Source organism: Plecotus auritus (assembly GCF_963455305.1).
Source record: "Plecotus auritus genome assembly, chromosome: 9".
Classification (NCBI taxonomy): Eukaryota; Metazoa; Chordata; class Mammalia; order Chiroptera; family Vespertilionidae; genus Plecotus; species Plecotus auritus.
This window is the reverse complement of record NC_137783.1, coordinates 107584995-107604047: the sequence shown is the minus strand read 5'-3', so window position 1 is coordinate 107604047 and position 19053 is coordinate 107584995. Positions and strand designations below refer to the sequence as shown.

The 19053-nt window shown below is 42.0% G+C and overlaps 1 protein-coding gene across 1 annotated transcript in view; it reads right to left on the bottom strand.

The window, feature by feature from the left end:
* Nucleotides 1–19053, bottom strand: part of GDPD4 (glycerophosphodiester phosphodiesterase domain containing 4) — a gene marked incomplete at both ends in the record, with an annotated part of 150580 nt that overhangs the window by 61254 nt on the left and 70273 nt on the right. Inside the window, 4 exons of the mRNA XM_080640620.1 lie at nt 11683–11765; nt 12108–12253; nt 14217–14310; nt 14381–14479. Of these exons, the coding sequence (XP_080496746.1) occupies nt 11683–11765; nt 12108–12253; nt 14217–14310; nt 14381–14479 (422 nt within the window). The remainder of the gene's footprint in view (nt 1–11682; nt 11766–12107; nt 12254–14216; nt 14311–14380; nt 14480–19053) is intronic.

Here is a 19053-nt window from a genome sequence, read left to right as displayed (position 1 = left end):
AGGTAGGGGAGGGTGGGGGTAAGGGGGAGAGATCAACCAAAGGACTTGTATGCATGCATATAAGCATAATCAATGGACACAGACACCAGGGGGGTGAGGGCATGAGCAGGGAGTGGGGGGGAGGGGTAATGGGGGGATAAGGACACATATGTAATACCTTAATCAATAAAGAAAGGAAAAAAACCTGTCAGCTGATTTTGCAACAGAAACATTTCAGGCCAGAGGGATTGGCATGAAATATTCAAAGTGATAAAAAGCAAGGATATACAACCAAGATGAAAAGCAAGGATATACTCTATCCAGCAAGGCTATCAGTTAGAATCAAAGGAAAGATAAAGAGCTTCCCAGGGTTTTCTTTTAGAGAGCAGAAGTTTTCATTTTGACAAAGTCCCATTTATCATTTTTTTTTTTTTTTTTTGCCTTTTATGGATAGTGCTCTTGGTATAAAGCCTAAGAACACTTTGGCTAGCCCTAGATCCTGAATAATTTTTCCTATGCTTTGTTTTCTAAAAGTTTTAGAATTTTGCATTTTACATTTAAATTCACAATAAATTTTGAGGTTTCCTCACTCCCCCAAACCATGAGGATTAGGTAAAGGGTCTCTTTCTTTTGTTTCTGGATGTCCAATTGCTTTAAGACTATTTATTGAAAAGGCTATCCTTTGTCCATTGTTTAGCTTTTGTTCCAATTATTTTTTACTGTGGAAAATATATAGGAAAAATTGCCATTTTAAAACCACTTTTAAACATACAATTTGATGACATTAACTGCATTTACAATGCCATGCAACCATCACCATTATCTATTTCCAAAACTTTTTATTACTCCAAACAGGAACTCTGTACCATCCTATATAATAAAAGGTTAATATGCAAATCAACCGAATGGCAGAACAACCGGTCTCTATGACGCGCACTGACCACCAGGGGGCAGACGCTCAACGCAGGAGCTGCCCCCTGGTGGTCAGTGCGCTCCCACAGGGGAAGCGCTGCTCAGCCAGAAGCCGGGCTCACGGGTGGCAAGCACAGCAGCAGTGGCAGGAGCCTCTCCTGCCTCCATGGCAGCGCTAAGGACCCCTTTGGGGATGTCCGCTGAGAAGTCCCAGACTGCGAGAGGGCACAGGCCAGGCTGAGGGATACCCCCTACCCACCAGTGCACAAATGTCGCACACGGGCCTCTAGTTAATAATTCCCCATTCTTCCCTTCTCCCAGCCCAATACCTCTAATTTATTTTCTATCTCTATGAATTTGACTGTTCTAGATATTTAATATACACAGAATCATATATATTTTTCCTTTTGCTCTCACTAGTTTAACTCAGCACAGTATTTTCAAGGTTCATTAATATTATAATATTCATGTCGTAGAAAACTTTAATCACTTTTATGGCTGAACTAGAGGCCCAGCGCACAAAATTCATGCATTCAGGGGGGTCCCTCAGCCTGGCCTGAGCCCCCTCGCAGTCCAGAAGCCCTTGGGGGATGTCCGACTGATGGCTTAGGCCTACTCCCTACAGGGCGGGCCTAAGCTGGAAGGCAGACATCCTTAGCACTGCCACAGAGGCAGGAGAGGCTCCTGCCACCACCGCTGCACTTGCCAGCTGTGAGCACGGCTTCTGGCTGAGCAGTGCAACCCTGTGGGAGTGCACTGACCACCAGGAGGCAGCTCCTGCGTTGAGCATCTGCCCCTTGGTGGTCAGTACCCATCATAGCAACTGGTCATTCTGTTTGGTCAATTTGCATATTAGCCTTTTATTATATAGGATAATATCCCATTGTATGCATAAACCACACTTTATCCCTTTGCCTGTTGATAGATGCTTGGGGTGTTTCCACCTTTTGGCTATCTTCTATCTATCCTATCTAATAAAAGAGTATTATTAAAATTAATCATCACTCCGCTACACCCACAAGCCACGCCCACCAGCCAATCTGGAGCGGATATGCAAATAAACCCAACCAAGATGGCTACGGCCACAGAGAGCAGGAGGGAGGCTTGGGTTTCCCCGGCAATGGAGGAAGCCAAGCTTTACACCTGTCCTTGCCGGCCTAGGCCTCCACTCAAGGCTACAAAGTTTCAATGATAGAAGATACATAAATCCAAACAGAAATGACAGCAGCCACGGAGCTGGAAAGAGCAGGAGGCTAGGGTTGCCCCGGGTGATGGAGGAAGCCAAGCTTTCTGCACACCCTGGCCGGCCCAGGCCTCTGCTTAAGGCTACAAAGTTTCAATTATAGAAGATACATAAATTCCCAAAAAAATGGCTGCTGCCATGGAGCAAGCAGAAGGCTTGGCTCTGCTCCAGGCTACAAAGTTTCAATTGTAGAAGATAAATAAACCCCAGATACCAGGGCCTCCGCTTGGGTCACCAGGGGGCGTGGCCAGCCTGCAAACCACCACAGGCCCCTCGCCCAGGCTGCCCCACACGCCAAGGGAACTCCCACCCTTCGGGCAAACCAGCTGGCCCCCACCCATGCACCAGGCCTCTATCCTATCTAATAAAAGAGTAATATGCAGATTGACCATCACTCCAACACACAAGATGGCTGCCCCCATGTGGTCAGAGATCCTGCCCCCATATGGACACAAGATGGCCACCACAAGATGGCCAGCAGGGGAGGGAAGTTGGGAGGGACCAGGCCTGCAAGGGAGGGCAGTTGGGAGCGATCAAGCCTGCAGGGGAGGGCAGTTAGGGGTGACCAGGCCGGCAGAGGAGGGAAGTTGGGGGCGACCAGGCCTACAGGGAAAGGCAGTTGGGAGGGACCCAGGCCTGCAGGGGAGAGCAGTTGGGGGAGACCAGGCCTGTAGGGGAAGGCAGTTAGAGGTGACCAGGCCTGTACAGGAGGGCAGTTAGGGGCAAACAGGCTGGCAGGGGAGCAGTTAGGCATCAATCAGGCTGGCAGGGGAGTGGTTAGGGGGTGATCAGGCTGGCAGGCAGAAGCGGTTAGGGGCAATCAGGAAGGCAGGCAGGCGAGTAGTTGGGAGCCAGCAGTCCTGGATTGAGAGAGATGTCCAACAGCCTGTTTAGGCGGTCCCAGATTGGAGAGGGTGCAGGCTGGGCTGAGGGACACCCCCTTCCCCTGTGCACGAATTTTGTGCACCGGGCCTCTAGTATATATATAAAAGGCTAAGCGACCGGCCGGTAACTATGATGTGCATTGACTGCCAGGGGGCAGACGCTCAATGCAGGAGCTGCTGAGTGACAGCAACTTTGCAGAGTGCCCTCTTGCACTCCGGGACCCCAAAGGGTATGTTGGACTGCTGGTTTCAGCCCGATCCCCACAGGCCAGGCTGAGGGACCCCACCTGCTGGAGGGACCCCGCTCACTCCGCAGACGCCCTTCAAGCCCTGGCACCGACCCAAGTGTGTGGCTGGCCGGGGAGGAACAGCAGGATGTTGGCTCCAGGGCATGTCCAGCCCATCTTGCCCAGTCCCGCCCCACCAGCCACCTTCTAATTAATTTCCTTTCAATGTTCACGAATCTGTGCACTGGGCCTCTAGCTGTGAATAATATTGCAATAAACACTGGCATATAAGTATTTCTTTAAGTCCCTGTTTTGAATTGGGGGGGGGAGGGGATTTGTTAGTGTATATGATAATTCTATGTTAAGCTTTTTGAGTAAGCACAAACTGTTTTCCAGTGTCTATGCCATTTTATACTTCCACCAGCAATGCAGAAGTTTACATTTTTCCACATCCTTTTCAACAGTTGTTATTTCCCTTTTCTTTTATTAGTATAGCCATACTAGTAAGTGTGAAGGGATATCTCATTGTGGTTTTGAGTTGTATTTTCCTAATGACATTAAGCATCTTTTCATGTGTTTATTGGCCACCTAAATAACTTCTCTGGAAAAATATTTTCAGGTCCTTTGCCCATTTTTTAATTGGGTTATCTTTCTATTGAGTTGTAGGAGTTCTTTATATATTCTAGATATTAAACCCTTATCAGTTATATGATTTGCAAATATTTTCTTCCATTCTGTAACTTGTCATTTAACGCTCTTGATTATGTCCTTTGACACACAAAGGTTTTTAATTTTGAAGTCCAATTTACCTATCTTTTCTTTTTTGCTGCACATGCTTTTAGTGTCTTATCACAGAATCCACTGCCAAATCCAAGTTCATAAAGATTTACCCTTGTGTTTTATTCTAAGAGTTTTCTGGTATTAGTTCTTATATTTCTGTAATTGATTTTATTTTAGTTAATTTTAATATATGGTGTGAGCCATGGGTCATTTAATTTCTTTGCATCTTTGTCAAAATCATTTGGCATAAAAAAAATGAAAAACAGTACACATAAGGGAAGAACATTTTTGCAAATCACATATCAAATAAAGGAGACCTCTTTAACTCATGAATTATTTAGAAGTAAATTTGTTTCATTTCCAATTGTTTAGAGATTTTCTTGTTACTCTTGTCACTACTTTCTGGTGTGATTCTATTGTGGTCAGAGAATTCATTCTTATGACCAGTGTTTTTAAATTGGTTGAGTTTTTTTTTTATGGTGCATGATGTCGTCTATATTGATGCATGTTCTGTGGACACCTGAAAAAAAAATGTCTTCTACTGTCCTTGGAGAGAGTTCCATAAATGTCACTTAGATTCTGTGGATAATGGTGTTGTTAGCTGTTCTGCGTCTTTTTTTTTTTTTTAATCCTCACCCGAGAATATTTTTTCATTGATTTTAGGTAAAGGGAGGGAAGGAGAGAGAGACATATTATTTGTTTGCTTCCCACGTGCACTGGGGATCGAACCTGCAACCCCTTGTCTGGAAATTGAACCCTTGACCCTTCAGTGTGCAGACCAATGCTCTACCCCCTGAACACACTGGCCAGGGCTGTTTTACATCTTTAATGGTATTGTGTTTAGTGGTTATTTTATCAATTACTAAGAGAAGGGTGTTGTAGTCCTTAACTATAGTTATGGGTTTGTCTATTTCTTTCAGTTTTTGCTTCATGTATTTTGAAGCTCTGTTTTTTGGGTTGATATATATTTAGAATTGTTATGTACTCTTACCAAATTTTTTTTTTTATTTTATCATTATGTAATGTTCCTCTTTGTGTCTGGTGATTTTCTTTGCTCTGAAGTCTACTTTGTCTAGTATTATATAGCCTAGCCCTTTTAGCTTTGATTAGAATTTATTTAGCATATTTTTCATTATTTTATTTTTAACCTACCTAAATCACTGTATTTGAGGTGAATTTCTTTTTAAAAAATTATTATTATTTATTGTTGACAGTATTACAGATGTCCCCAATTTTCTCCCTATTTGCTCCCTGAGGTGAATTCCTGGAACACAGCACATATTTGTATCATATTTTCACTTTTCTATTTTTTTAAATATGTTTTTATTTATTTTAGAGAAGGGGGAGAGGGAGACAGAGAGAGAAAAACATCAATGTGAGAGAGAAACATCAACTGGCTGCCACCTGCACACCCCTTACTGGGTATTGAGCCTGAAAACCAGGCATGTGCCCTGACCAGGAATCGAACTGGTGATTTCTTGGTGCATGGAATGATGCCCAACCAACTGAGCCACACTGGCCAGGACTGTGTATATTTTTAAATCTATGTTTCTAGTCTCTTTTAATTGGTATACTTAGATCATTTACTTTTAATATATTTATTAATATATTAGGATTTAAAGCTGCCATTTTAATACTTGTTTTATGTTTGTTCCCTTTTATTTTCTCTGTTTTTTATTAGCTTTCCTGTTGGTATTCTGAATACTTTTAAATTTGTAGTGTTTTTTATATTTTATATTACCTCTTTGTATATTTTTTTGGTGTGGTTGCCCTAAATATTACTATATATATCAATAATAATAAAAGCATAATATGCTAATTAGATCAAATGCCCTTCCGACAACCTTCCGGACAAAGCCGGGGCTGTGAGGGAAGCCCAGGTACCAGGTGCCTGCTGGAAGTCGGAGGGAAGCCTGGGTCCTGGGTACCAGAGGGAAGCAGGTGCTGGCAGCTGGGGGAAGGAAGGCCTACTTTTGCACAAATTTCATGCATTGGATAAATTAGGTATACATACATATATATATATATACACACACACACACACACACACACACACACACACACACACACACACACACACACACTAGAGGCCCGGTGTATGAAATTCGTGCATGGGGGGGTGTCCCTCAGCCCAGCCTGAACCCTCTCCAATTGGGACCCCTCGAGGGATGTCCGACTGCCCGTTTAAGTCCGATCCCACGGGCAGTCGGACAGCCCTCTCAGAATCCAGGACTGCTGGCTCCCAACTGCTCGCCTGCCTGCCTTCCTGATTGCCCCTAAACGCTTCTGCCTGCCAGCCTAATCACCCCAAACCACTCCCCTGCCAGCCTGATTGATGCCTAACTGCTCCCCTGCCAGCCTGTTTGCCCCTAACTGCCCTCCCCTGCAGGCCTGGTCACCCCTAACTGCCCTCCCCTGCAGGCCTGGTCACCCCTAACTGCCCTCCCCTGCAAGCCTGGGTCCCCCCCAACTGCCCTTCCCTGAAGGCCTGGTCACCCCTAACTGCCCTCCCCTGCAGGCCTGGTCCCCCCCCAACTGCTCTCCCCTACAGGCCTGGGTCCTTCCCAACTGCCTTTCCCTGCAGGCCTGGTCACCCCCAACTTCCCTCCTCTGCCAGCCGGGTCACCCCTAACTGCCCTTCCCTGCAGGCCTGGTCGCCCCAACTTCCCTCCTCTGCAGGTTTGGTCACCCCTAACTGCCCTCCCCTGCTGGCCTGATCGCCCACAACTGCCCTCCCTTGCAGTCCTGGTCCCTCCCAACTGCCTTCCCCTGCTGGCCATCTTGTGGTGGCCATCTTGTGTCCACATGGGGGCAGGATCTTTGACCACATGGGGGCAGCCATCTTGTATGTTGGAGTGATGGTCAATCTGCATATTACTCTTTTATTAGATAGGATAGAGGCCTGGTGCATGGGTGGGGGCCAGCCTGTTTGCCCTGAAGAGTGTCCCAGATCAGGGTGGGGGTTCCTTGGGGCATGGGGCAGCCTGGGTGAGGGGCCTGTGGTGGTTTGCAGGCCAGCCACGCCCCCTGATGACCCAAGTGGAGGCCCTGGTATCTGGGGTTTATTTATCTTCTACAATTGAAACTTTGTAGCCTGGAGCAGAGCCAAGCCTTCTGCTTGCTCCATGGCAGCAGCCATTTTTGGGGGGATTTATGTATCTTCTATAATTGAAACTTTGTAGCCTTAAGCGGAGGCCTGGGCCGGCCAGGGTGTGCGGAAAACTTGGCTTCCTCCATCACCCGGGGCAACCCTAGCCTCCTGCTCTTTCCAGCTCCGTGGCTGCCACCATTTCTGTTTGGGTTTATGTATCTTCTATCATTGAAACTTTGTAGCCTTGAGTGGAGCCTAGGCCAACAAGGGCAGGTGTAAAGCTTGGCTTCCTCCATTGCCAGGGAAACCCAAGCCTCCCTCTTGCTCTCTGTGGCCATAGCCATCTTGGTTGGGTTTATTTGCATATCCGCTCCTGATTGGCTGGTGGGCATGGCTTGTGGGTGTAGCAGAGTGATGGTTAATTTGCATATTACTCTTTTATTAGATAAGATATATACTTTTTTTTCACATATACTAATTTGTCACATGTACTAATAAATGTCAATATATTATCACTTCAAGTAGAATGTAGAAATTTAGATCCCTTTACCCTGCTCCCTTCTTTTATAATATAGTTGTCTTAAATAGCTCAAAATAAACTGAGACCCTCATGAAACAATGTTATGTTTTTCCTTTTAAACATCAAGCTTAATTTTTAAACTCTGGAGGAGGAGAACTGTCTACTTACATATTGCCCTCTCTATTGCTCTTTCTTAATTCCTGATGCTCCAAATTGACCACCCCCCACACACATTTTATTGAGATACAATTAACATATAGCACTGTATAAGCCTTGCTGTACTATATAATCCTATATAATAAAAGACTAATATGCAAATTGTCCCCTCCACCAGGAGTTCAACCAGGTGGCGGGGCTGGTCCGCCAACCGCCGCAGCCCCTCCCCCTAGCCATGCATGAATTCGTGCACTGGGCCTCTAGTGATTTGATATATGTATATAAGTTGACTTTTTAAATAATTTATTTTGTCTAAAGGATTTTTATTTCCATTTGGTTCTTTCCTATTCCTTCTACTTTTTATTGCTAAGACTTTCTACTTTTTCATTTATTTAATGAGTGTTGATAATTTGTTGGAGATATTTTATGATAGCTGCTTGAAAATTCTTAGATAATTCCTACACTCTTTCTTAGTATTAACATCTTTTCTCACTGAAGTTGAAATTTTTGTTAATTTTGGCATGATGAAAATTTTGGATTGTATCCCGGCCAGTTTGGGTATTATATGACTATGGCTTCCAGTTAAATCTATTTTAACAGGGTAACTATGTTTAGACCCAGAATACATGCCCTGGCTCACATTTTGTGGGTTACAATTTAAATGCTAATCTAGTTTTCAAAGTCTTTGCCATGCTTTTCTGGCCATTCTCATTATGTGCTACCCAGAGGTCAATCTAAAACTGAATAGTGCTCCAGATCAATGTTCAGTTATCATATCTTCTGCTGTTTTGCTTCTGTTTGATCTCACACATGAGTTATAAAAAAGTCTGCCCAATATTTTATATATAGATTTTAAAAATCAGATGCTCTACTATAGCAGTTTTTCAGAAAATTAAACATAGGATTATCATATGGTCCAGCAACTCCACTTCCCGGTGTGTACCCAAAAGAATTGAAAGCAAGATGTTGAAAAGATTTTTGTATATTGATTTTCATAGCAGCTTTAATCAAAATAGTCAAGAAGTAAAAACAATCAAGATGTCCATTTGTGGATGAATGGATAAGCAAAATGTGGGATATACATACAATGGGACATTATTCAGCCTGAAAAAGGAAATCTTGTCACATAGATGAAACTTGAAGACATTATGCTAAGTGAAATTAGTCACAAAAACATAAATACTATATGATTCCACTTATATAAGGTACCTAAAGTAGACAAATTCATAGAAACAGAAAGAATCATGCTTACCAGAAGCTGAGGGGAGAAAGAAAGGGGGAGTTGTTTAATAGGTAAAGAGTTTCAGATTTGCAAGATAAAAAAGTTATAGAGATCTATTTCACAACAGTGTGAATATACTTAACATTACTAAGCTGTACACTGAAAATTGTTAAGATAGTAAATTTCATGTTATGTAATTTTGAACAAAATTTTAAAAAGACGGACATTTTGACATATGCTATAATAGAGATGAACCTTGACATTATGCTAGGTAAAATGAGCCATGCATAAAGGACATATATTGTATGTTTCCACTCTTATGAGATAACTAGTGTAGTCAAACTCATAGAGATGGAAAATAGAATAGCAGTTGCCAGGACCTCAGGGGAGGAAAGACCAAGGAGTTAATAAGTACAGAGTTTCAGTTTGAGAAAATGAAAAGTTCTAGAGATGGACGGTGCTGATGGTAACAAAACAAGATCAATGTACTTAATGCCACTGAATTGTAAAACTAAAAATGGTTAAATTGATAAATTTTTATGTTAAGTATATTTTTACCACAATAAAGAGATCACTAGATAACATCTTAAAAATTCTCTCCTTGCTCTCTAGTTGGGGGAGTGAGGAAAGGGGTACCCCTCTTATTTCAGGGCAGGAATGGAAGACAGGGATCTGCCCATCATCTCTAGGATCAAAGCCCCAGGCAGGGGGGAATGGCTTTACTGTGATGTTCACCTAAGTAGGGCTGCTATTGTCAACATATTCACATCTTGTTGGGCTACACTTCTCCCCTTTTTTTGCTAGAGAAAAAAATCTGGGAGAAGTGGAGGGGGCTATTTTTTTCTATTTGCAGCTGTAGGTGTTTTCTGGGTTTCAGGTCTCTACAGAGCACATGTAGGAATGTATAAGGAAAAAACAAAATAAAACAACAAAAATGGGGAACTCACTACCTACTTGCTATTTCCTTCAGTCTTATGAACCCTAGCCAGTCCACCTTCATTCCTCCACCTTTCAGAGTCGTCTGTCAGTAGCTTTTGCCAAGTTTTTTTTTATTTATTTTTTGTTTGTATTATTATTCTTGGAAAGAATATGGTGAAATTTGTTTACTACATTTATTTCATCTGGAACAAAAGTTCCTTCCACTAGCTACACTTGGTACTTTTATACTGACCAGGTCCGCTTTACCAATTTAAGTAGTTAACCATATTTTACCACTTAGTAATTACTGATATTACATTTTTCCTGTTCAAGTTACTGGTGTGATATTCGTGTCCTGACTGATAGGCACTTTTTGGTAATGATGAAGCCTAGGCTATGACCATACGTGTAAATGGTGGAGTATGTGGAGATGGCCACTGGAAATGAAGATGCCATCAAGGAGAGAAACTGAGGAGTTGGAAGGATCATCTGCATCATAGTTGAAGTCACAGAAACAAGAGAAGAGAGAAAGGCCAGGAGCTCATTGGCTCAGCACCTATACCACGTTATGCCATGACCACCAACCACTTCCACAAATGAACCCAGGAACTCTGACAGGACATCCTGTTTCAAAACCCCAATCCCAATATTCTGCACAGAACAGTTGTCATGGTTGGGTAATGTCAGGAAATATAGTTCCAATCCTGGCTTTATCATGTACTTCCAGCCTTATGACCTTACCATACATTTCCCTTCATTGAATCCAGGTTCAAACCACATTTCCTCATTTTGAATTAGGATGTTCATTTTTCTGTTTGCCTCACAGAAAGGCTGTGAAGGGAGTTTGCACACAACACTACCCATCTCCGTAAGAAGTCTCCCTCACAGGTTGCCTAAATTTTTCTAAATCACAACTTTTAAAACAGTTAAGAAATCTGCTGAAACCTATGATGGCTTGCCCATTACACACTTAAGAATCTCCATGATCCAGTCCCAGTGACCTCGCAGACATACCTCCTCCTCACATGGCCCTCTCCCATCCCCAAGCGTATCAATTTGCCATCCATACAGGTTAGCTCACTGATCTACAAAGTTTTTGGTTTTTTTATTTAAATAAGTAGTTGCTTCTGCCTGGAATATACTCTATCACCATATCTTCGTATAAAATAATATTTATTCTTCAACACTCAACTCACACACAATTCTGAGTACATAGGTCATTTTTCATATAATAGGCAGTGACCTTTTCCTCCATGTTTGACTTAATCTTCTCGGGAAGGGACACCCCACAAATGGTCTTATACTGTGGGCATTTGTAAACATGCCATGTCTCCTTCATTGGCTGAAAACATCCCTTAGGCAGGAGTACATGCCTCTCACTTGTACTCACTTGCCTCTCAATAGCACTCCAGAAGAAGGCCTGGAATATAGTAGGTGTCCAGAGGCTGTTAGGTAAACATACTGCTAGTTAGTGTAGTGCATGGGGTTAAGTTTTAAGCATGGCTTGTAAAGGGGCCAAATTTGTGGAGTCTATACATAGTGTGTATGATTTATGACCCTATAATTAAGAATGTAGTAGTACAGATATATGCTTGCAAGGGAGAAGTGTCTCGTGCACACGCTATGTGCACATTGGCATAGAAACACAGGAGAAACTCCCTGAGGCTTGTGCGCTTACACCTTGGCCCATGGTGGTCATCTTCCATGGCACTGACCTTATTTCTTCCCCACCCAGTCCCTGCTTTCCTACCTTAAGAATACATCAGTCTCCAGCCCAAAGGCCCCGTTTTCAACAGCTTTCTCAAAGGACATCATGGTGTTCTCAGGCGCCAGCTGTGGAAGAAAAGGACATCAGACGCTTTACCTCAGAGTTTCTCCTCCCAACATGCATTTTGTGGCAGATGGGAAGCCCTGTAGTGAGCCCCTCTCTCCCACCCAATAGGTCTGGGACTGTGCTCAACTGAGGCAATGTCACTGGGCACAGTAAAGAGAAATGGACTGAGAGTTAGGTGACCTGCTGGGTTCAAGTCTAATATCTATGATTATCTTTATTCTTTTCAACAAAAGCCCATCCATTTTCCTTTACAGAGATTCCTACGGTTCTGAGGTCCTTATCTCTCACCCATAACCCCATGCACACTGGTACTCACCCACGTTCATCATGCTCAGACCTACCATGGGTGCACCTCTATGTCCAAAGAGGCCTGGCTTGGGTCCCAATTTATTCTCATTCTCAACGCAGGGAGAATAAAATCCCCATGGCACCACAAACAGAAATAAAAGGATAAGGAAAAAAGGCAGTCCAATAACCACTTGTGCAGCTGAAAAAGTTGGAAGGAGGGGGAAGTGAGAAAAAGAGATAAAGAGGAATGGAGACCCAACCCAAGCAACAAACTATCCCAAAGCAGCAGCCAGGAAACACCCAGTGCATGGGTTTCAGTGCCTCGTGGACTGCCTGATTTAATCTCTATTTCCATCACATCCCCATCTATTTTCAGTGATTAGAAAGTACAGCACTATCCAAGTGTAAGCCTTATTATTAAGGCAATAGTATTTGACTGAAAATATCCAGGAAATAAACTGTGCAGGAGGCAGAAGGAAGTGAAAGAGAGGTCATGTTAAGGAATACCTTCTCAGGAGTAGGAGTAGAATGGCTGGTGCTGAGAAAGCCCTGAAGCCTATAAAGATCAGCCCAAAATGGCCCTATATTTAAGGCAGTGCAGGATAGTGGAAGGGGTCCTGGCTAACAGAAGTCTGAGTTCAAAGCCAGACATCGCAGGGGTGGGGAACATCTGGCCCAAGGGCCATATAAGACCAGTGAAATCATTTGGTCTGGTCCTGCCAAGGTTAAAAGTTTGACCAAATATAGCAGGCTAATATTTAAGTTGATAATTTTGTATGGCCCACGAATTATGATATAAATATCCAAAAGGCCTTTGGCAGATAAAAGGTTCCCAACCCTGGTCTAGTGTGTAATTAAGGACCACTGCTTAATCTCTCTGCATCTCCATTTTCTTCATTCTGAAAAATGGGGCTATCTTGCTGCTAACCACTCCCTCATAGAGTTGATATGGCAGAATTTACCAACAATAGGTACTCAATAAATACTATGCATTTACTTTTCTCTCTCTCTCCCTTTCTCTACCTTCCTCTCTCTCTCTCTCTCTCTCTCTCTCTCTCTCTCTCTCTCTCTCTCTCTCTCTCTCTGTCTCTCTCTCACACACACACACACACACACACACACACACACAGCTCATCCACAATACTTGTTATTACTGGCCACTCCCCATCACTTATAATTGTAAACCTCTGAGGATTTTACCTATTTGTACATTTTTAAGTTACTATGCATACTTCCGTCACTTTCAAATCTGTATCTCCAGCTCTAACCTCTCAGCTTTGTGAGTCTAGCACATGTCTTCATTCTTTTTCTCTTATGACGTTTACTCTGGTCTCTTCTGAATCTAGCTAAAATTTCAGAAATGAAAAAGAAAAAGAGTTCATTATTGTCACCTTTAAACTTTTGCCCCAAAACATTTCCTACAATTCACCCTCCACATACAGATACAAACAGGTACAAACACTCACAATGCCAACACTAGCAATCCAGTCATTCTCTTGTCTCTATCCTTGTACAATCAGGGAGCGAACACTCCCTATGTAACCAATAGTAAACAGAGATACATAAAAAAGAAGATGCTACTGGTTCCTCAGGAAGGGTGCTGAGAGATAACTCCATTCTCAAAACAATTTAATGTATAGCTCTGATTCTTTTTTGTTTCTATGACATTAGGGCAAAGGATGGAGAGCAAACCAGAGGCAGAGGGAGATGTTTATGCTTCTGCTCCAAGCTCCCAGGTACGACAGGGACTCACAGGGGCCTGCTTTGCATTACTAGAGCGTAACCAGGCATATCTGGACCTCAAAGAAGTTCATTAGTTGAAACTAGTAACATTTGAATACAATATAAAGGAACTGTGCCTAGTACTATCACTCTGTCAAATAAAATTCAAATGGCCTCTACCCTGCCCCCAACCTCTTTCCATTTCCAGACAGTCACTGTGTAACATCATGGCGATCATTCTTACTTTCCCAGGAGAATCCCTCTTTAGAAGGCCTGTTTGATCAGGAAAATGTTCTGACAGGCCACATGGGGTTATGAGTTTGACCACAAGGAGCATGCCTGAGTAATAAGCTAAATGAATTTCAAAGCCGCATAGTGGTGGCTATCTACCACACTTGTGTTTGGCTGAGTAGAGTATGTAAGCTAAAGCCAGGACATACCTTCTTGTTCCAAATGGATCAAGTAGTAGGCGACAGGCCAGGAAAGGAGAACCATCACGGTTATCATGGTCAGATGCACATAGGGAGCAAAGACCTGGGAGAAAGCCAAACGTCAGGCTGACCACATTGGACAAACAGTGCTCGACCGACAGGATGATGCTTACCTTCAGTGAGAGCCCAAGTGTCAGCCACCTGTCTTTCCAGTAAATGCATAAAACTGACAGAAAAAACGTGCATATCAAAATCGCTAGCATAACCAGGATCTGCAGAAACAAAACAAAACAAAACAAAATCTCACTTCCAGGCACTAGGCTTGGGTCAGATTTGTCCTTGGGAATTGTATGTGTGTCCCCACAATGGCAGGGGCGTTCTTTCCTCATTATTTTAACCTGACCATCCTGCAACTCCCTAGTATGGAACCAATCGTTTACCTTCTTAGCTCCCAAGTCTTCGTTGTGTAGCATGGCTGGAAACAAATCACACAGTTACGTGGTCTGATGCCTTTACTAATTATCACCTCCAACTCAGCTGGGCACACAGCATTGCCTGGCATCTCGCACTCAGTCTCAACAATGGCCATTACAGATATTCACTAATTTTTTTATTCAACTCAATATAGTCACAAGTAAATAATATTTTGTGATTACCTTTTCTTTGTATGTTTTCCCCAACAGTCTGTAAGCTTCATGAGATCAAGTGAAACATTTATGATTATATCCTCCCTGCCTTGCAGAATGTCTAGCACATAGTAAGCTTTCAATAAATACTTCTTGAGCAGATGAAAAGAATCTGCCTGCAAGAACACCATACACCTCATAGAAAATGTTAAGACCAAGCTGATATAACTTTAACTTCTTCCCCTTGAAATGTAATCTTTCTACATTTGTCCTACTTTCTAGAGAGTGCTTAATTCCTTCATTTCTATAATCTGTATACCTATTAAAGTAATTGAGACCATAATTAAACCTCTCACAAAATAACTCCAAGCCTTGCCAGCATAAATGTTTAATTTTACCAAATATAGGCTTGGGCAAAAGTAGGTTAACAGTTGTGGTATGGGAAACACAGAGTTAATAAAGCTACTGTAATAATCATAACCTGCATGTCTTTTTCCCTCAGAACAACTGTAAACCTACTTTTGTCCACCTCTAGTACTTAAGGAAGAAACATTTCCAATCTTTAACAAACTCTTCCAGAGAACAGAGATGCAGCACTTTCTAACTTCTCTTTGAAGCCAACAAAGCATTAATACCTAAACTCAACAAGGACATTATAAGAAAATAAAAAGTAGTCATGTGCCACAATAATGCTTTGGTCAATAACAAACCCATATACAATGGTGGTCCCATCTATAATAATCTATAATAATAAAACCATAATATGCTAATTATACCGGATGTCCTTTCTGACGAAGCCGGGGTTGCGAGGGAAGCCCGGATCCCAGGTGCCTGCCGGCGGCCGAAGGGAAGCCAGGGGAAGGAAGGCCTACTCTTGCATGAATTTCGTGCATCGGGCCTCTAATAAGATTATAATGGTGCTGAAAATTTTCTATTGCCTAGCTACATCATAGCCATCGTAATGTCATTGTGCAATGCATTAGTATTTGTGTTGATGCCGGTGTAAACAAACCTACTGCCCTCCAATGGTAGAAAAGCACAGTATCTTTTCTATGTTTAGTTGTGTGTAGATACGCTAATATTACCTACAGTATTCAGTACAGTAACATGCTGTACAGGTTTGTAGCCTAGGAGCAATAGGCTATAATATTTAGGATTGACTAGGTACACTCTATGATGTTGCAACAATCACAAAATCACCAAAGAATGAATTTCTCAGAATGCGTTCCTGTTGTTAAGTGACATACGAATGTATAGGCCTATCTCTCCTGTGTACATAGATGAAAAAAATCTTAACCTATTAGCAAACCAAATGCATCACAACACAAATATTTAACTGTCAATCAGACATACATGAGTCTCATGGGATTCTGTGACCTTACTCAACACCAGCCTTAACTAGTGATTTAAATGCAGGCAATTATAAATAAGATACAGACAAAACAGTTTCCCTTCGAGAAACCTTATCCTGCCAAATGTAGATATTCATAAAAAGTTCTTTTCTCTCCTGTACTAGGATACATGCTGGTTTTGAAGTTAAAATGTGTGGTGTGTTTTGGGCAAAGTATGTGGAAACACTGCTTCACAGAAGGAGCCTTTGTGGTTATGACAAACCTATGGCTGTAGGTTTGTCATATATGGTCATATACAACTCCAGCTAGCCATGTCTCCAACCCTACAAATCTAGAAATTCCAGGTTTCTTTACAATAGGGAACCCAGATATACCAGGTTATATCCTGCTAGATATTTTCATAGATAATGATTCTCATTATTATCTTTGGCTAATAAACATCTTTATAAGTGTTTCCCAGGAGGTTGGGTTATTAGCATGTTTACAAGGAGTTTGGATTTAAGTCATTCATTCTTCTTTGAGCATGAGGTAAAAGGGGAATGTGTTACAGGCCTGATGCTAACCATGTCCTTCCAGATTTATTCTGAGTACACTAAAACTAAAACTTCAACCCCAACAAAATCTCCCTTGCCAACAGAAGCAGTCTCTCCTCCCATGTCTGATAAGTCTAGTCCTTCATTGGTGTGAAAATGTATTGAATGAGTATACCTACTAGAGCTTCTGAATTCAGTTTATCAGAATCCAGGTATTATGCATCTCAAATTGGTTCTATATCTGAAACCTTGGCTCAACAGTAGCCTATGCTTAATGAAGTTGGTGTTATATAAAAGGCAGTATCCAAACATTTATTGAGAAAAGTTTTCTGTATTTTTTTATTTTCCTTATCGATTAAGGTATTACATATGTGTCCTTATCCCCCATGTCCCCCCACCCCTTCACTCATCCCCTCACTCCCCTAGTGTCTGTGTCCATTGGTTGTGCTTATATGCATGCATACAAGTCCTTTGGTTGATCTCTCCCTCTTCCCCCCACCCTCCCCTGCCTTCCGAGGTTTGCCGGTCTAATTGATGCTTCTCTGTCTCTGGATCTGTTTTTGTTCATCAGTTTATGTTGTTCATTATATTTCACATGAGTGAGATCATGTGATATTTATCTTTCTCCAACTGACTTAGTTCACTTAGCATAATGCTCTCCAGGTCCATCCATGCTGTTGCAAATGGTAGGAGTTCCTTCCTTTTTACAGCAGTGTAGTATTCCATTGTGTATATGTACTACCGTTTTTTTAATCCACTCATCTGCTGATGGGCACTTAGGCTGTTTCCAAATCTTAGCTATGGTGAATTGTGCCACTATGAACATAGGGGTGCATATATTCTTTCTGATTGGTCTTTCTAATTTCTTGGGATATATTCCTAGAAGTGGGATCACTAGGTCAAATGGGAGTTCCATTTTTAGTTTTTTTGAGGCAACTTCATACTGTTCTCCACAGTGGCTGCACCATTCTGCATTCCCACCAGCAGTGCAGGGTTCCTTTTTCTCTGCATCCTCGCCAGCACTTGTCATTTGTTGATGATAGCCATTCTGACAGGTGTGAGATGGTACCGCATGGATGATTAGTGACTTTGAGCATGTTTTCATATGTCTCTTAGCCTTCTGTATGTCCTCTTTTGAAAATTATCTTTTTAGATCCATTGCCCATTTTTTGATTGGATTGCTTATCTTCCTTTTGTTAAGTTGTATGAGTTCCCTATAAATTGTGGAGATTAAACCCTTATCAGAGATAACATTGGCAAATATGCTCTCCCAAGCAGTGGGCTTTCTTGTCTTGTTGATGCTTTCTTTTCCTGTGCAGAAGCTTTTTATTTTGATGTAGTCCCACTTGTTTATTTTCTCTTTAGTTTCCACTGCCCTAGGAGCTGTATCACGGAAGATATTGCTTCAGCATATGTCTGAAAATACAGCCCAGTGAATGAACAAATATGACCTATAATAACAATTTCTCCTCCATTGTGGAATGGGCAACTGTGACTATGGTTAAGTTTTTTCCTAAGTATCTTAATTTTTTTGTTGCAATGGTAAATAGGATTACTTGTTTAGTTTCTCTTTCTGAGAATTCATTATTGGTGTATAAAAATGCCATAGATTTCTGGGTGTTAATTTTGTATCCTGCTACACTGCCAAATTCATTTATTAAATCCAGTAGTTTTCTAATGGAGTCTTTAAGGTTTTCTATGTACAATATCATGTCATCTGCGAATAATGACAGTTTTATTTCCTCCTTTCCAATTTGAATGCCTTTTATTTCTTCTTCTTGTCTTATCGCTGTGGCTAGGACTTCTAGTACTATGTTGAGTAAGGGTGGTGAAAGTGGACATCCCTGTCTGTTTCTTGCTCTTAGGGGGAAAAGTTTTAGTTTTTGCCCACTGAGTATGACGTTGGCTGTAGGTTTGTCATATATGGTCTTAATAATGTTGAGATATGATCCCTCTAATTCCCACTTTGCTGAGAGTTTTTATTAAAAATGGGTGTTGGCCCTAGCAGGGGCCAACATTGGATAGAGCATCAGCCTGCGGACTGAAGTGTCCCAGGTTTGATTCCAGTCAAGAGCACATGCCCTGGTGTTAGGCTTGATCCCCAGTAGGGAATGTGCCAGAGGCAACCAATGATTTTCTCTCATCATTGATGTTTCTATCTCTCTCTACCTCTCCCTTCCTCTCTGAAATCAATAAAAATGTATTTTTTTACATTTTTGGATTTTGTGAAATGATTTTCTGCATCTATTTGATATGATCATGTGATTTTTGTCTTTCAAGTTGTTAATGTGATGTATCACGTTTATTGACTTGTGAATATTGTACCAGCCTTGCA